Source organism: Stigmatopora argus, chromosome 14, assembly GCF_051989625.1.
Source record: "Stigmatopora argus isolate UIUO_Sarg chromosome 14, RoL_Sarg_1.0, whole genome shotgun sequence".
NCBI lineage: Eukaryota > Metazoa > Chordata > Actinopteri > Syngnathiformes > Syngnathidae > Stigmatopora > Stigmatopora argus.
The window spans coordinates 12093279-12108226 of record NC_135400.1 but is presented as its reverse complement, the minus strand read 5'-3'; the positions used below and the strand labels follow the sequence as shown (position 1 = coordinate 12108226).

The window sequence follows — 14948 nt, the reverse complement described above, 5'->3', positions numbered from 1 at the left end:
TAACAGTCGAGACAAGACCTCTACATTATATCTTAGGTTTTATAAAGCACAATTTATAGTTTAAATTCACTTTTGATGACATCATGGACGATAATCATCCGTCCAAATTCACTTTTATTTCGATGTAAAAGATGCCAAAGAGTTTCTTTTCTGTTTTAAAAGAACCAAAAGTCTACCTATTAAAAAAACAAATTTAAAAAAATACTTGGGCCATTGTCGTTGGTCCACTTTTGCATTTATTTGCAGATAACACATAGGTGCGAAGTCAGCACGGCGTGGCCACCATCAACATCTCGCTTATCTTTTGTTTGTTCCTCAGGGCTGATGTGAGAGGCCATGGGCAGCCAGGGCAGCCCGGTGAAAAGCTACGACTACCTGCTCAAGTTCCTGCTGGTGGGCGACAGCGACGTGGGCAAGGGCGAGATCCTGGACAGTCTGCAAGACGGCTCGGCCGAGTCACCCTACGCGTACAGCAGCGGTGAGTCTCCCGTTGTATTTCCTCTTGAACGTCAAAGAAGAAAAGTCGACGGTTGCTTGGCTTCCCGCTGGCTAAAAGCAAGAAAAAAAACAAGAACGTTGTGCGGCCCAAAGTAAATATTTACACGGCAGAAAATCAGGACAGAAGAAGTGCAAGATTGAACCAAAATGTCCTTTGGTGGGCTTTTTAGGCATGGAGCCCACAATTGTCTTTGTGTGTCTGTGTGTGTTCTACATTTATTTAGATGGCCCACTTTTGTCTATTTGCATTATTGAGCTACTTGCATGCAGGACCGTACTTTCCAAAACTAAAGTAAAACCATAACATTTAAATAAATACATTGACTGTTGAAATCGATGAACAAATATTAAGATTTAAAAATCTAAATAAATGATGAAATAGCCCCAAAATGCACATAATACATTTCATGAATATTTACATATCTAAAGAAATAAATAATAATAACATTTTAAGTCACTTAAGGATGTTGATTATTGTTTTGATTGTATCACTCGTGGTCCTTTTTTTTTTAGAAACACATTTTTATCACTAACAAAAAGTCAATCAGCTCAATTTTTTTTTGCCAAAACAGCAAGGAAACGTTCTATTTGTTCGAGTCCCGTTCTACCAAAATAGAAGCATCGAGCGTAGAGATCAGAAGAGCCATCGATCATATCAGGAAGCACTCGCTCCGACGCCACTATAGAATTAGCGCAGCACTTTAGCTTCCAAGGTCTCAGGATGTTGTTGATGGTGATGATGATGGTTTTGGTGTTCTTAAGCATCTGCTCACTCTCGCTACTCTTCCATTATGTGGAACTAGACTAGCATTTTTTTCCTGAATAATCCTATTCAGAGACGTCCCATGCTTTTCAGAAGATTGGAATCAGGAAAAAAAAGATAAGCTTTTTTAAATGATTGACTGGAATGGACGTCCAAATCAAGGACTGGCAGCCATTAAATGATCTGTTTCAGTGTGGGTGTTTTTTGTCAATGAAAAATTAAGAAAAGAAAATAGACACTCAATGTTAAAAACACTTGAGATTTCCTGTCTTGAAAAGGCAAACCCGAAATGACAAAATAAAAATAAATGTAGAAAAATATGATAAGTCACTTCACTCAACAATGTGTAAAAATGACCTTTGCTCCACAATTAGGATCTTTTTCAGAGATCTCATCTCATTTTCTGAACCGCTTTATCCTCATTAGGATAGCAGGGGGTGCTCGAGCCAATCCCAGCTAAAAATAAATAAATTGAAGAAATTTGCCTTCAGAGATATATAAGACAACCTAATTTTGGGGAAAATTAGGCCATAGCCGACATTTTGTCAACATTAGCAGACGTCGTGGGTGGCCTTTACTCTCGCTTGCCGAGAAATCAATCAGTGCCCGTAGTAAAAGAGTCATCTAGTCACCTGCCATTCAGGTGTTTGGCCTCAGGTCTTTTCCGGCCGACTGCACGGGAAAACCGCAGGAACCGGTTGAGAAGATCCCGCGGGGTAACGTGTCCGGACACGTAGCGGCAGGTGTTTGTCAGACTGGTTTTTGCTTTTTGCCGTTCAACTGACAAATCAGAGAACAACTGAAATCAATGTTGGTAGCAATCACCATTATTTTCTTCTTTTTTTTTTTGACCAGGCATCGACTATAAGACCACCACCATTCTTCTGGATGGCAGGAGAGTGAAGCTAGAGCTTTGGTAAGTATTTTGTGGGCTTTCAAAAGTTCCAAAGACGTCACATTTTTCCACTTTTCTTTTAGGGACACGTCAGGACAAGGACGCTTCTGCACTATTTTCCGCTCGTATTCTCGCGGCGCTCAGGTAGGAAAGGAGATTCGGGGGGGAACGAGCGAGTCCAAGATGTCCGCTTGATGTTCCTCTTTCTTGTGCGCAGGGCATCCTGCTAGTGTACGACATCACCAATCGCTGGTCATTCGACGGCATCGACAGGTGGATCCGAGAGATCGACGAGGTGAGATCTGTTTTCTTTAATATATGTCACAAACATACAAAGGCAATGTATTGCCGTTGTGACTTTGTTTGTGGGGCTCAGATCCGGCCTGCCGCATTACTTCGTGCGGCCCATGAATTTAAATTATGTACGTCGAGTTCGTGTGATGCTAAAATAAACATGAAAATGATAGGCCGAGGGACTAGAGGACTCTCAGAATAGTTCCTGTTTTCTATTTGGTTTTTAAATGTAAAAATGCACCAACATTTTTAGACATTCCAAGAATAAAAACATTTACTTTCCAATAATTCATCCAAAATTAATTAAATAAAATGAATAATTAACTAAAGGAAAAAAAATAAAGACAGATTTTAATGTAATTTTTATTTTACACAGGAGAATTTTCAGTTTTCCCCCTTATTTAAATCATTTTCTACTTATAAATAAATGAAAGACAATCCTTACTCTTTTTTTAGATTAAAAAAAAGGAAAGTCAATATAAGATTTTAAAAAATGAATTCAGAAGTATTAGAAAAAAACATTTGCCCAATTATTAGCTCAAGAATAGTCACCATCAAAAGACGAGTTCTCGATTCATGGCCGCCTTTTTCAAGAAAAGCATAAGTCTGACAACCCCTGCTTTTTTTTGGTGGCAGCACGCGCCCGGCGTGCCCCGGATCCTGGTGGGCAACCGCTTGCACCTGGCCTTCAAGCGGCAGGTGCCCACGGAGCAGGCGCGGGCCTACGCCGAGAAAAACGGCATGACCTTCTTCGAGGTGAGCCCGCTGTGCAACTTCAACGTCATCGAGTCCTTCACGGAGCTTTCGCGCATCGTGCTGATGCGGCACGGCATGGAGAAGTTCTGGAAGCCCAACCGAGGTGAGTCCCGACGGGAGCGGGGCCAGAAACGGGCCAGACCTGACCCCCGTGCCCAAACCCGCCCCCCAGTCTTCAGCCTGCAGGACCTATGCTGCCGGGCCATCGTGTCATGCACGCCGGTCCACCTGATCGACAAGCTGCCGCTTCCCGTGGCCATCAAGTCGCACCTCAAGTCTTTCTCCATGGCCAACGGCATGAACGCCGTCATGATGCACGGACGCTCGTACTCGCTGGCCAACCCGGCGGGCGGCTCCAAGGGCAACAGCCTCAAGCGCTCCAAGTCCATCCGGCCGCCGCAAAGCCCACCGCAGAACTGCACGCGCAGCAACTGCAAGATCTCCTAACTTTTCCGGGCCGGCGCCGTCGCTTCCCAGCGTCCTGCCGCCGCCGCCACCGACGCCGCTGCTGCTACAAAACTTCACGTGAGACACAAACAAGGAATTTTCTCCACCTTTATACACACTCTTTTGGCGAGGCGTTTCTGAAAACGGCCTAACACACGCAATCACACACACAAGCACATTGGCTGGAGATTATTGGACTGCAGGCTTCCACTCGTCACATAAAAGCACTTTGCACTCTGAAACAGTCTTTACACCCTCACACACACATTTTGTGCACTTCTCACATGCTCGTGGACTCACTTTTTTTTACTCGTTTGTTCACTCCAAACACGCGGCGATTCTATTGCTAATTAATCAAGCCTTTTCTAATTGGCACAATTCGGGGGTGGGGAATTTTTTCATAGATGTCCAAGCAAAAAAATTTTTTTTTGCAAAACTGGGTTTTGCCTATTTGAGTGATGGTTTTTGAGGACTTTACAAACTCTTTTTACATTGACCATACAGTAATTATGGCGCATTAACACTTGAAAGACTCATACTGAGAAAACTGATCAGTAACCTTTCTGCTATTCTTTTGGCTTTAAAGTTATTGAACGAATTAAATTTTTGGCTGCCATTGACAGCGATAGGCGTCAAATCCATTTGGACTTTGAGGGGCTGGCTGTGCTACTCAAACACGATTCAATGGCAGCCACAAAGTTAAGAAGTCAAAAATGATTCCAAAGACAGCACAAATCTTTTCATGTCAGTCCTCCGTGTGTCAGCCCATGATTCATTGCATGCTGAATAATAGATGCTCCTCGCTTGGATCTCAGGAGGATTTCTCCTCCTTTTTTTTTTTAATCGGTTAACCACTACTTTCATCTTCCTCCTCACTTGCCTTTTTCCGCCATCTTTTGGGCAACAACTCAACGTACTTCCTCTATTTTCAACGGTTATGTTAACAGACCACATCCATTACTCACGATTTAAAACTTGTTTTTTTGTGACGGCAAACCTGCATCCCGTCACCCCTAAAAAAACTACAACCCTAAACGTGACCTAACCACAAAAATGGGAAAACCTAAACAAAATTAATGGAGGAAAGTTAAAAAGAAATAGCAAGAATATTAATTTGTGATTGCCGAACCACTCAAAGTACCTAAAATATGATAATATTTTATTCATTCATTCATACCACTTATCCTCACAAGGCTCGCGGGGGGTGCTGGAGCCTATCCCACCTGGCTTTGGGCACCAGACTATTTTAATAGTCATTAAATCAGTTTAATTCTTGGTTTTGGTGGTTAAATAGTGTAACTAGGGCTCACAAAGATAAATGTGCATCTTTAAACCACCTTTTTCTCCAAACAAACATCTTGTTTTGAGGAGTGTAAAGTTCATTTTGAAACATATCTGGCAAAAAAATCTGCTTTTTTCGTCTCCGGCCGCTCTGTTTTGGTGGAGCGGCTTCGGGCTGTAATCCCGCACTGAGAATGTTCCTGGCACAAATGTCGGGCTCGTGGCGGATTTTGGTGTTTGGAACGACACTCCTGTTGTTGGGAATGCGTTTCCTTCCTTCCTGCCAGCTCCCGCTGCTGCTTTTTCACTCCCTTCTAAAAAGGGGACATGCACAAAATGAAAGAAAACACATATCTTCACACGCTTGCTTAACTCATTGGCTGCCACTGTTGGTCATAAAATGAATGGCATTTTTATTCACCGCACATGCATATTACACAATTATATTACCTTACAAGGAAACACACCAACGACCTTCAAACTGTTGGAACTGCTTTAATAATATTTCCTAAATGAACTCCTCACATGCCAGCCATCCCAGTTTAAATGGATTTGACACCTATCACTGTCAATGGGAGTAAATAATTTATGTTATTTCATGATGTTCTTTCCATACCTGTGACATGAAACAACCACTTTTTTTCTCCAGGTCCTTTTTTTGTTGCTATATAACTCCGGGAATCTATTTCCTCATTTTGGATGAATTGTACGCTAAACTAGAGCAGCAAATGGAACAAATGTTTATGTGCCACTTTAGTTTTTCAAAATGGGATTGCGCGTCATTTGCTACAAATTCCAGAAGAAGTTTTTATCTCTGGTGTCGTGCAGGAAAACAAAGACGTTAAAGACATGTTTTTTGTTCTTTTTTTTTTTTTGAAGATATCTTTTTGTGTATGTGTGACCTTCTTGAGTTGTCCTAAATTAATTGAGAATTATTTACAGGTCCCCTTTGGGGATGCCCTCTGAGTGCCCGTTTGGCTTTATATAAGGAAGCATTGTTTAAAAAAGAAAGCAAAAAAAAAAAAAAAAAAATTCAAACACTATTTTTGGGGCTGCTGAATCTGTGTGAATGGGTTTGTGTATCTGAGAAATAAGATGAAACTTTTTTTTTTTCTTCATTTTTTTTAAATTATTGATTGTACAGTTTCGATGCCATAAGGGTTTGAGGACATACTTTTTCACAAATAAACGATTGAATGTTCAAGTTTATCTGTGGACTCGTTGCTTCTTGTATGATAAAAATGTAGTAGTAGTTACTATTCTGAAGTCGTTGGTTTCTATGTACTATAACAATAAATGTATTTACTGCCCTCTTGTGTTACTAGTGCTAAACTGCATGTAGAATTGATAACTTCGAAAAGGGGGTTTCCTGTTCCGATTACTTATAAATGTTTTTCTTTTTGACAGCCGTCTTAAATAATGAAATTCAAACAATAAAGTTTAATAGCTACATTTATGTACTTGTCAAATTCGTAGGAAACCATTTGGACAGCGACATTTGTCACCCAGCTTCAGAAAAATAATCTGACCAGGCAGTTGGTGCATTTTTCAAAAAGATGGATAAATTCCTTTAAAAAAAATAATAAAATACTAGCAGCCCGAAAGAGTTAAAACAACCTCCTAGTTTACAATTGCGTTTCGCAATGGCGTCGCATTTATGACACTTTACGACACGACCTGGAATCGACTTTACGACAGTAAGTCACTTCCTTTCACGCGGGCGCCCTATTGGCGTACTTTTCTCCGAAGAACACTGGTCTCTTCTTAAACCCTTTTATTGTATCACGTAGGCTACGGTAAGAACGCGACGAGGCGCCAGAAGCCGAGTGAAATTGACCTGCTTGAATGTGTCTAATTTGTAAGCACTAAACTGAAGTTATGAGTGTGAAACTTGTCTTTCAGCCGGTTAGCTTAGTGCGGCTACCTGGCGTGATGACTGGCCTTATAGCTGTTAGCATGTTAGGAACATGAGCACACTCACTGACGCCCTCAATCAACCTAATAAGTTATGCACGAGTACGACTAATGTCCAAATGTTTCTAACTGGCCGTCAATGGTAGCCAATGAACTAATTGGTAGTAATAATAGTTGGGGTTGTCTATTTCAAAATTAATTTTACTTGTTGCTAAGCATTAAAATTGGGTGATTTCTTGTTTTTAGCTCGGAAAAATCCTTTTCATTTTTTAACTTGCGTGTAATTATATTTCTCATAGTTAATTCCGCTGTAAATACGTTCGAAGTAAATCCAATCATTTGAAAGTTAGCCATTGTATTGAAATGATGTTCCGGGGTCCGTGATGACTAGCCCACTGCGCAAACTGAACAGTGCCTCTTTGTGAGAGGCCCTGCTGGAGACAAACGTGCTGATAAAAGCCTGAGACCCTTGGATGTATAAAGCAGAAAGCAGGACTTAGTAACACGAGTTACTTGTTGCCATTTCACCTATCGCAATTTGGCCCGCAGGTCATCATGGCCAAGTTCCACGCGCCCGTGATCCAGGACAACCCGTCGGGATGGGGTCCCTGTGCCGTGCCGGATAAGTTCAAGGACATGCCATACCAACCCTTCAGTAAAGGAGACCGCCTGGGAAAGGTATCTTCCAGTCATGCCTCAATATTGCTCTCTCTTGTTTCCAGTTTTTTTCAGCGTTTATTTTTTCCCCGTTCTGTGGTTGCCAGGTTGCCGACTGGACCGGGGCCACTTACCAGGACAAAAGATACACCAGTGAGTGCCTGAAACTGGTCTTTTTCCAAGTTTTAGTGCAGTTCCCTGACATGGTCCTCTGTTGGTAGATAAGTACTCCTCTCAGTTCGGAGGAGGCAGTCAGTACGCTTACTTCCACGAGGAGGACGAGACCAGCTTCCAGCTGGTGGACACGGCCAAGATGCAGAAGACGGCCTACCAGAGGAACCGCATGCGATTCGCTCAGGTAAGGACCCGGTTTCCAGAACCCGTCCTGCACGCGAACATTGCGTTTTGATCCAACAGAGGAACCTGCGGCGGGATAAGGACCGCCGCAACCTGACGCAGTTCAACATGCAGACGCTGCCGAAGGGCGCCAAGCAAAAGGAGAGGTTAGTCCATGAGTAGATGATTAAAAAACGGAATCATTCCGTCCTGCGACCCGCAATGATTCCGATGCGTATTGTTGCAGGGATCGAATGCGCATGCAGAAGAAGTTCCAGAAGCAGTTTGGGGTCCGGCAGAAATGGGACCAGAAGTCTCAGGTACTGTCACGGTTTGCTATTACACTCATAAAATTGGTTAAATCTCTTTGACTAAAAATTTTAAAAAAAACTTTATGCCATGATTGAGGATGAGATCAGTGGCACTGAAACACGACAGTCTTTTTGATCTGATTTATTTTCCTAAGGCTCAGCTGAAACCTCGGGATTCTTCAGTAGAGGTTCGCAGCGACTGGGAAGTCAAGGAGGAGATGGACTTCCCGCGCCTCATGAAGATGCGTTACATGGAAGTGGCCGACCCCTTGGACATGTAAGGCCCCCCTACCCCGATCCCTCGGTCTCTGAGCCACCATTCACAGGTTTTTTTTCCTCCAGCGAGTGCTGTGGCGCTTTGGAGTACTACGACAAAGCCTTCGATCGCGTCACGACTCGCAACGAGAAGTCGCTGAAGAGCATCAAGAGGATCTTCCACACCGTCACCACCACCGACGACCCCGTCATCCGCAAGGTGCGTTTACGCCTGTTTTTGCTCGAATCCATAACGCGGCGTAAATCCTGATCCGTCTTTTCTCAGCCCACAAAAAAATTCTTCAAACAGGGAATGATGTCACAACCAGAATGAGCTAAAGATCATTTGCAGTCTGCTAGCATGCTATTCAAAGACTTTCTATCCTATTACGTGTTGTCCTTTAGCCAGCGAAGCACTAGAATGCATTAGCAGATCGATCGTCAATTGTGGTTTTGCTGTCACAATCAAATTACTGGAAAAAAATGGCCTTTCCCTGACGCATTGTTTTTAAATGGCATAATTATGAAATGATCATAAGCGAATGGTGTGGGTACACGCAGCTGGCCAAGACCCAGGGCAACGTCTTCGCCACGGACGCCATCCTGGCCACGCTGATGTGCTGCACCCGCTCCGTCAACTCGTGGGACATCATCGTGCAGCGGGTCGGGAACAAGCTCTTCTTCGACAAGCGCGACAACTCTGATTTTGGTGAGCGCTGCCACGCACGCCGACGTCGCCTTTCGTCGTCCACCGTTTCTCAACGCGTCGCCCCGTCCTCAGATCTACTGACCGTCAGCGAGACGGCCAACGAGCCGCCGCAGGATGAGGGCAACTCCTTCAACTCGCCACGGAACCTGGCCATGGAGGCCACCTACATCAACCATAACTTCAGCCAGCAGTGCTTGCGTATGGTGAGAGGAGGGCGTCGCGACTTGGCGGGGGCGAATCATATCGTCGGTTGTGTGACGAACTCGTTTGCTTTGGCGCTAGGGTGGAGATCGTTACAAGTTCCCTGCCAGCAACCCATTTGTGGAGGAGGACATGGACAAGAGCGAGGTGGCGTCCGTCGCTTACAGGTCGGCACAAAATTAAGAGAAGATACATTTCATAAACAATTTGTCTTTGGTCTTTTAGAAATAGTAATAGTAACAATACATAATTTAATACAATTAAATTACTGGCAAGAAATCCAATTTATTTTGACTGAAACATTATTTACCAGCCCTCCTAGTTCAATTACATTAGACATTTTGGTTTTAATATTTTTTTTCATGAAATTCTCACTGTGATTGTTTTTCATTACAATATTTGAAACAATCTGGCAGGTACCGTCACTGGAAGCTGGGCGAAGACATCGACCTAATCGTCCGCTGCGAGCACGACGGCGTGATGACGGGCGCCAACGGGGAAGTGTCCTTCATTAACATCAAGACCCTCAACGAGTGGGACTCCAGGGTAAGACCGACATTCGGGGCTTGGTCACGGACCCAATTTTGACCCCGCGCGGCCATCTTTCCCGGCAGCATTGCAACGGCGTCGACTGGCGCCAGAAGCTGGACTCTCAGCGCGGTGCCGTCCTGGCCACCGAGCTGAAGAACAACAGCTACAAATTGGCCCGCTGGACCTGTTGTGCCATGCTGGCTGGTTCCGAGTACCTCAAGTTGGGGTGAGTTCTTAGCGGAGGCTGCCTGCCAATTTTACCCCTTTATTACCCTCAATTCTGCACCATAAAATATAGCTACCTATTGGCTGCAACGTCCAAATTCACCAAATACTGGATTTGGCTTGAATGTTTACATCACAGGATGTTACGTAGAAAGATTGTATAGATTAAAAAAAATCTTTTTACTGAGCAAATACAATCAATATGCCGAGTTACATCCTCTTTTTTCAAAAGCTAGCCAAAAATGAGAAACGAGAAAACAATCCATCGGCAATAGCTAAGTTAAGCTGTCAAAAATGTCTCCTCGCAGCTACGTGTCCCGCTACCACGTGAAGGACTCGGCCCGCCACGTGGTTCTGGGCACCCAGCAGTTCAAGCCCAATGAGTTTGCCAGCCAGATCAACCTGAGCATGGAGAACGCTTGGGGCATCCTGCGCTGCGTTATCGACATTTGCCGCAAGCTGGAAGAGGGCAAGTACCTCATCCTCAAGGATCCTAACAAGGTAAGCCGGCTGAACGCGGTCTCTCAACGCCAGCGGCCCTCTGATGGCCTCCTCTCCCTCGCAGCAAGTCATCCGCGTCTACAGCCTGCCCGACGGAACCTTTAGCTCCGATGAAGAGGAGGAGGAAGAGGAGGAAGAGGAGGAAGAGGAGGAAGAAGGTGAGACGCCGAAGGCGACCCCAAAGTCATCGGCGAAGGAGACTAAACGGAGAAATGCTTTGTTTCTGATTCCAGATGAAGAGAACTAAAACGGGACATCCGGTGACCAAAACAACTCAACAAACACACACAAATTCAAATTCATTATCAATTAAAAAAATCCAATTGGCCCAAGCTGTTTTTGTTTTCATTTTCGACGGTAAGTTCCTGGTGTACCGTGACTGCAAAGTCAACCCCTGTGGTTACAACAGCTCACAAGTGCCAAAAAGTCAATATTATTTTTCATAATCGAGTGATCTGACAGGAAAGTCTTCTCGCGGTCGCTAGTCACGAGTCTTATTTCAGCGTTTTTGAATATTACAGGTGCGTCTGCATTAGAAATATTGGTTTTCATTTTTTTCAGTGCCAAGTCCTTACAGGCTTTCTTGTTTTTTTCCACCGAGGACTACAAAAATATACTTTAGTGTCCTACCGCCACCATAAATAACTTGAGCTCAATGACAGGAATAGACGTCCAATCCTTGTCTTTCACCGTCAATAACAGTGAAACCTGATCTTGACTTGTGGGGGTGCTTTATAATTTTACCCTTAAATTTACAGTCGCAACAAAAAAATACGTAGTTTCATTACGGTAATTAGAATTGAGATTGAATGTATGTCGTCCCATGTTTTTTTTTTAATTCTCCAGGAATGGAATTTTCCGGTCGCTACTAAGTAACACAGCATTGCCTGTCATTCATCTCGTTAGCACGGTAAATCGGCGCCTCGAGGACGGCCCGGTTCTCCTCGAACGTGGCCAATCCCCGCGCCAAGGAATCCGACATCCTCTGCCACGATTCCATCTCCGCCCGCCAGAAGGCGCTCCTGGCTCTGAGAAAGCACGACGCTCTGGTTTCGCAGCCTTTGGCCAGAGCCGCGCCGTTCGTGCAGATGATCGCGATATCGATGCCGACGAAGAGCCCATTGAGCGGGATGAGTCCGGCTTTGGCGGCGCGGGATGCGGCCACGGAGACCTTGAGGGCGGCCTGGCCGGCGTTCCGAGCGTCGGCCGCCACCTTGTGGACGTTCCGTAGCGCTTTCCCGCCCACGACCACCACCTTACCCAACCTCGTGGCCACCTCCTTGCCGCGTTTGGGAGTCTTCAAAGCAGTGGCGGCGTCCCGGACGCATCCCCCTCTTCGGACCGCGGGTACCTCGCAGAGTACTTCGCTGACGGCGGCGTCCAGTCGCCGAGTCTCGCCGGCGACGTCGTCCAGGCGCTGCGCGTCCCGGATGAAGTTCTCGATCACCTCGCCGCTCTTCTTCAAAGACTTGCGCTCCAGCACGTAATCCACCGCGGTGGCGACGGCGGAGTTCCCCCAGCTGACCAGAGCGAGACCCAGTCCCGTCATAGTCAGAGCCAGCGACGTGCCGGCCGTGATGGGGATGAGCGCCAGCCCGGCGATGGACAGCGCGCCGCTAACCACGCCCATGGAGCTGCTTGCCACGTTGGAGATCCTCACCGCCTTGTTCTTTCTGACCTGATCCTCGGCGATGTGGTCCAGCTGGTCTAGAAACTCCATCATCCTGGGCTGACACTTTCTGAATTCAGCCAGAAAGCGGTGACACGCCTCCTCCTGGAGCAGGAACACCAGCCGAAAGTCTGTGTCGTTTCTGGAGAAGAAGATACGGGAATGGGAATCCTGAGCTAGTGTTGTACACTGGTTGAAGACAGATTTCAATAGGCAATGGTTCAAAAATCACACAAAAAATACTCATTCCCTGCCATTGACAACAGTAGCTGTTCATTTCCGTTCAACCGGGAGTACGCAAGGTAGAAACTCATGGTTTTCTGCTACTGACGGTGACCCCAGCATACTGGACTGATGGCTCGGTTGTCAGCACGTTCGACTGCGGCGGTGAAAATGCAGATTCAAAGCCCACTTGGACAGACGTAGGGTGAGAAATCCATTGCCAATCCCATAATTTGTTTGCTTTAAAACACTATTTTTTACGGCCGTTTGAGCACACAACCACAGTTGCTCGTTTTTTCCCGGTAAATTGGAGTCAAGAGTCAAAGATCCTGCACTTGGGCTCACCTGAGTCGCTCACAGTGGTGAATGTGACAAAGCATTCTCTGGGCGTCGGCTGGAGATAATTTCCCCGGGAGCTCCACACGGACGTCCAAACCGTAATCAGAGACGGCGTCGAGGCAGAGCTTGCTTTAGAAAAGGCACACGTGAGCGTCCAAGCCAACATCCCCGCTCAAAAGATTGCTGCAGTTTACCTTTTGTCCATCAGTAGGCACATTTGCAGCGCCGTCTGCCCATATTTCTCAAGGAGGTACGCCAACACGTCAGCGTTGTCCAGAGTCGGCGCGAAGAAGACGTCGGCATCTTGCTTAAACCCGGCGGCGAGGAGTCCGGCCTGACGTGCGGCGTTCACGGTGACCGCCACGTCCCGGTCCCGGACGCCCCGTGGTAGTTTAATCACCTCGTCCCGGAAAATGAGCGGCGAAGTGCCGGCTAGCCTTTCCAACGCTTCCACGAAGACCTCCAGTTCCTCCAGGCCGAGCGGGACGTCCCTCAGCGCCACCGCCAGCTCCGCCTCCAGCGCAACTCGCCTGCGCTCTGCCGTGACCTTATTCTTCACGTAGACTAGGATGTTCTTGCCCATCTTAGGTTCCACTCGCTCCGTGATGTCCACCACGGCGTTGATTTCCTTCTCACGCCGCAGCTGCCAGTCCAACATACCTTCGCAGAAGCGATTCACCGCTCGCATGTCCACCAGAGTGGCCGACACGTAGCGGAATAAAGCGTCCTTCAGGGCGTACCTGGAAGGAGAAAATGTTATTCTATCCTAGCGGAGTACCCCTGGGATATATCCCGAGTCCTCTTTTCGTATCACATATGATTGTTTTTGCCTCTTTGAAGACATTCCTGGACAACAATATCGACTTGGCTACTTCCCTGACATGAAAATTTCATATTTACTTAACATTTTATTTTCATTTCAGTCCGCCCATGAGTGATGGGAAATTGAAATTGGTTCCTCCAAGCATGGCAAAGGTCAAAGTGCATCCATCTTCACGAGGATGCCTTGAAACAAACAAAAGAGACGCTTTACCTGGACGACGATTCCATGTTCCCAGATCTAAACAGCTTCACAGTAAAATAAAACCTGCAGCTCTTGTTCCGTGATCCTGACGGACAGGTGGAGCCACGCCCACTGATCAACGTCGGCAACGGTTTTTGGTTTTCCATCACGATGCCTTCACTTGCAGTAAGACTTTTGATGTCCCTTAGTGTTGTTGTTTTTTCAAATTTTTGACATTTTTCTTTTGTTGTTGTCTTTTTCATGGTTTCAGGTTCCTCCTAACGGTCCAGCAATCTTTGTCATGACAATTTTCTGGTACGTGTCTACTCGTTTTTACTCTGTTATCAGAAAAAAAAGTATACTTCATGCAACCAAAGGTATGAGCTCCATTTTTTTAAAGCATGATCTAAAACATGTACTGCACTTCTTTGCCTGGCCTGAGCAGTTTTTGAGTGCAAGCACTTTTTCCACAACGGAAGCACTTTTCCACGCTCGGCAGCAAAACACCAGCGTCGAAGCACGTTTGGAAAGCGTCGGCGCCGGTTCGACTGCAAGCTGCTGCTGAACAAACAAACAGTCAGTTAGTCAGTCAGCACAGCGGTGGCCCGGAGGCTTGGCCACAACGCGACGATCACTTTTCACCTTGGTCATCATCAGCGAATCAACAAACTAACAAACAAATCCCCGCTGACGCCGACACAAACGTCGCAGAGTGACGTTTTGGTGTCGCGTGAAGGGAAAGGTCAGCACACGTGGAGGGAAAGGCTCATTAGGACAGGGAACTCACAGTAGATTTTCAACCTCTCAGGAAGAATCTAATTTCATTGTTTTCAGGAAGTTTTATTAATTTTACTCATGGCAAACAGTCAAGTTAAACCCATAACAACAAAATAACACAGTTTGCACTGTAATACATTAGTGTTTTATTTTTAACGCCCTACTAGCTCAATGCTTATACATTAAAATACGCCACTGTATTTCCGTTAAGGCCTACGAATGCACTATAAAACCAATTTGAACAATCTATAATTCCCATCGTGCATTGACCTTTGACACTTGCTGTAATGAACATACTTGTCCACGGAATGGCAGTAAAACTCAGTTAACTACATCGCTTTCACTTCAACACTTTTCAAAACCT

General features: G+C 45.7%; 3 protein-coding genes and 1 long non-coding RNA gene across 7 annotated transcripts; 3 read left to right on the top strand and 1 right to left on the bottom strand.

Moving 5' to 3' along the window:
* The first annotated feature begins 324 nt into the window (after window positions 1–324).
* LOC144088251 (ras-related protein Rab-40C) lies at window positions 325–6143 on the top strand. The gene is made up of 6 exons (XM_077618574.1): window positions 325–478; window positions 2117–2177; window positions 2240–2300; window positions 2374–2451; window positions 3087–3309; window positions 3379–6143. The coding sequence occupies exons 1-6, from the start codon at window positions 337–339 to the stop codon at window positions 3651–3653; spliced, it is 840 nt and encodes a 279-aa protein (XP_077474700.1). The 5' UTR covers window positions 325–336; the 3' UTR covers window positions 3654–6143.
* Window positions 6144–6608: 465 nt separating this feature from the next.
* Window positions 6609–10906, top strand: eif3d (eukaryotic translation initiation factor 3, subunit D). 4 transcript variants are annotated; one of them, XM_077618572.1, is made up of 16 exons: window positions 6609–6631; window positions 7398–7526; window positions 7613–7658; window positions 7727–7863; window positions 7923–8008; window positions 8089–8161; window positions 8308–8429; window positions 8495–8627; window positions 8969–9116; window positions 9189–9319; window positions 9399–9484; window positions 9734–9863; window positions 9932–10074; window positions 10382–10574; window positions 10639–10732; window positions 10808–10906. In XM_077618572.1, the coding sequence occupies exons 2-16, from the start codon at window positions 7404–7406 to the stop codon at window positions 10819–10821; spliced, it is 1659 nt and encodes a 552-aa protein (XP_077474698.1). In that variant the 5' UTR covers window positions 6609–6631; window positions 7398–7403; the 3' UTR covers window positions 10822–10906. The 4 variants fall into 4 exon arrangements, with proteins under 4 accessions (XP_077474698.1, XP_077474699.1, XP_077474696.1 ...); XM_077618573.1 differs by having other exon boundaries at window positions 6630–6730; window positions 8314–8429; XM_077618570.1 differs by having other exon boundaries at window positions 6630–6730.
* apol (apolipoprotein L) lies at window positions 10399–14123 on the bottom strand. Its single transcript, XM_077618569.1, has 4 exons — window positions 13838–14123; window positions 12999–13544; window positions 12811–12933; window positions 10399–12385 (listed from the first exon to the last, which is right to left on the bottom strand). The coding sequence occupies exons 1-4, from the start codon at window positions 14068–14070 to the stop codon at window positions 11443–11445; spliced, it is 1845 nt and encodes a 614-aa protein (XP_077474695.1). The 5' UTR covers window positions 14071–14123; the 3' UTR covers window positions 10399–11442.
* Window positions 12418–14202, top strand: LOC144088252 (uncharacterized). The gene is made up of 3 exons (XR_013304839.1): window positions 12418–12670; window positions 13728–13993; window positions 14079–14202. It is a non-coding gene; the product is annotated as an uncharacterized LOC144088252 (long non-coding RNA).
* Window positions 14203–14948: the final 746 nt, after the last annotated feature.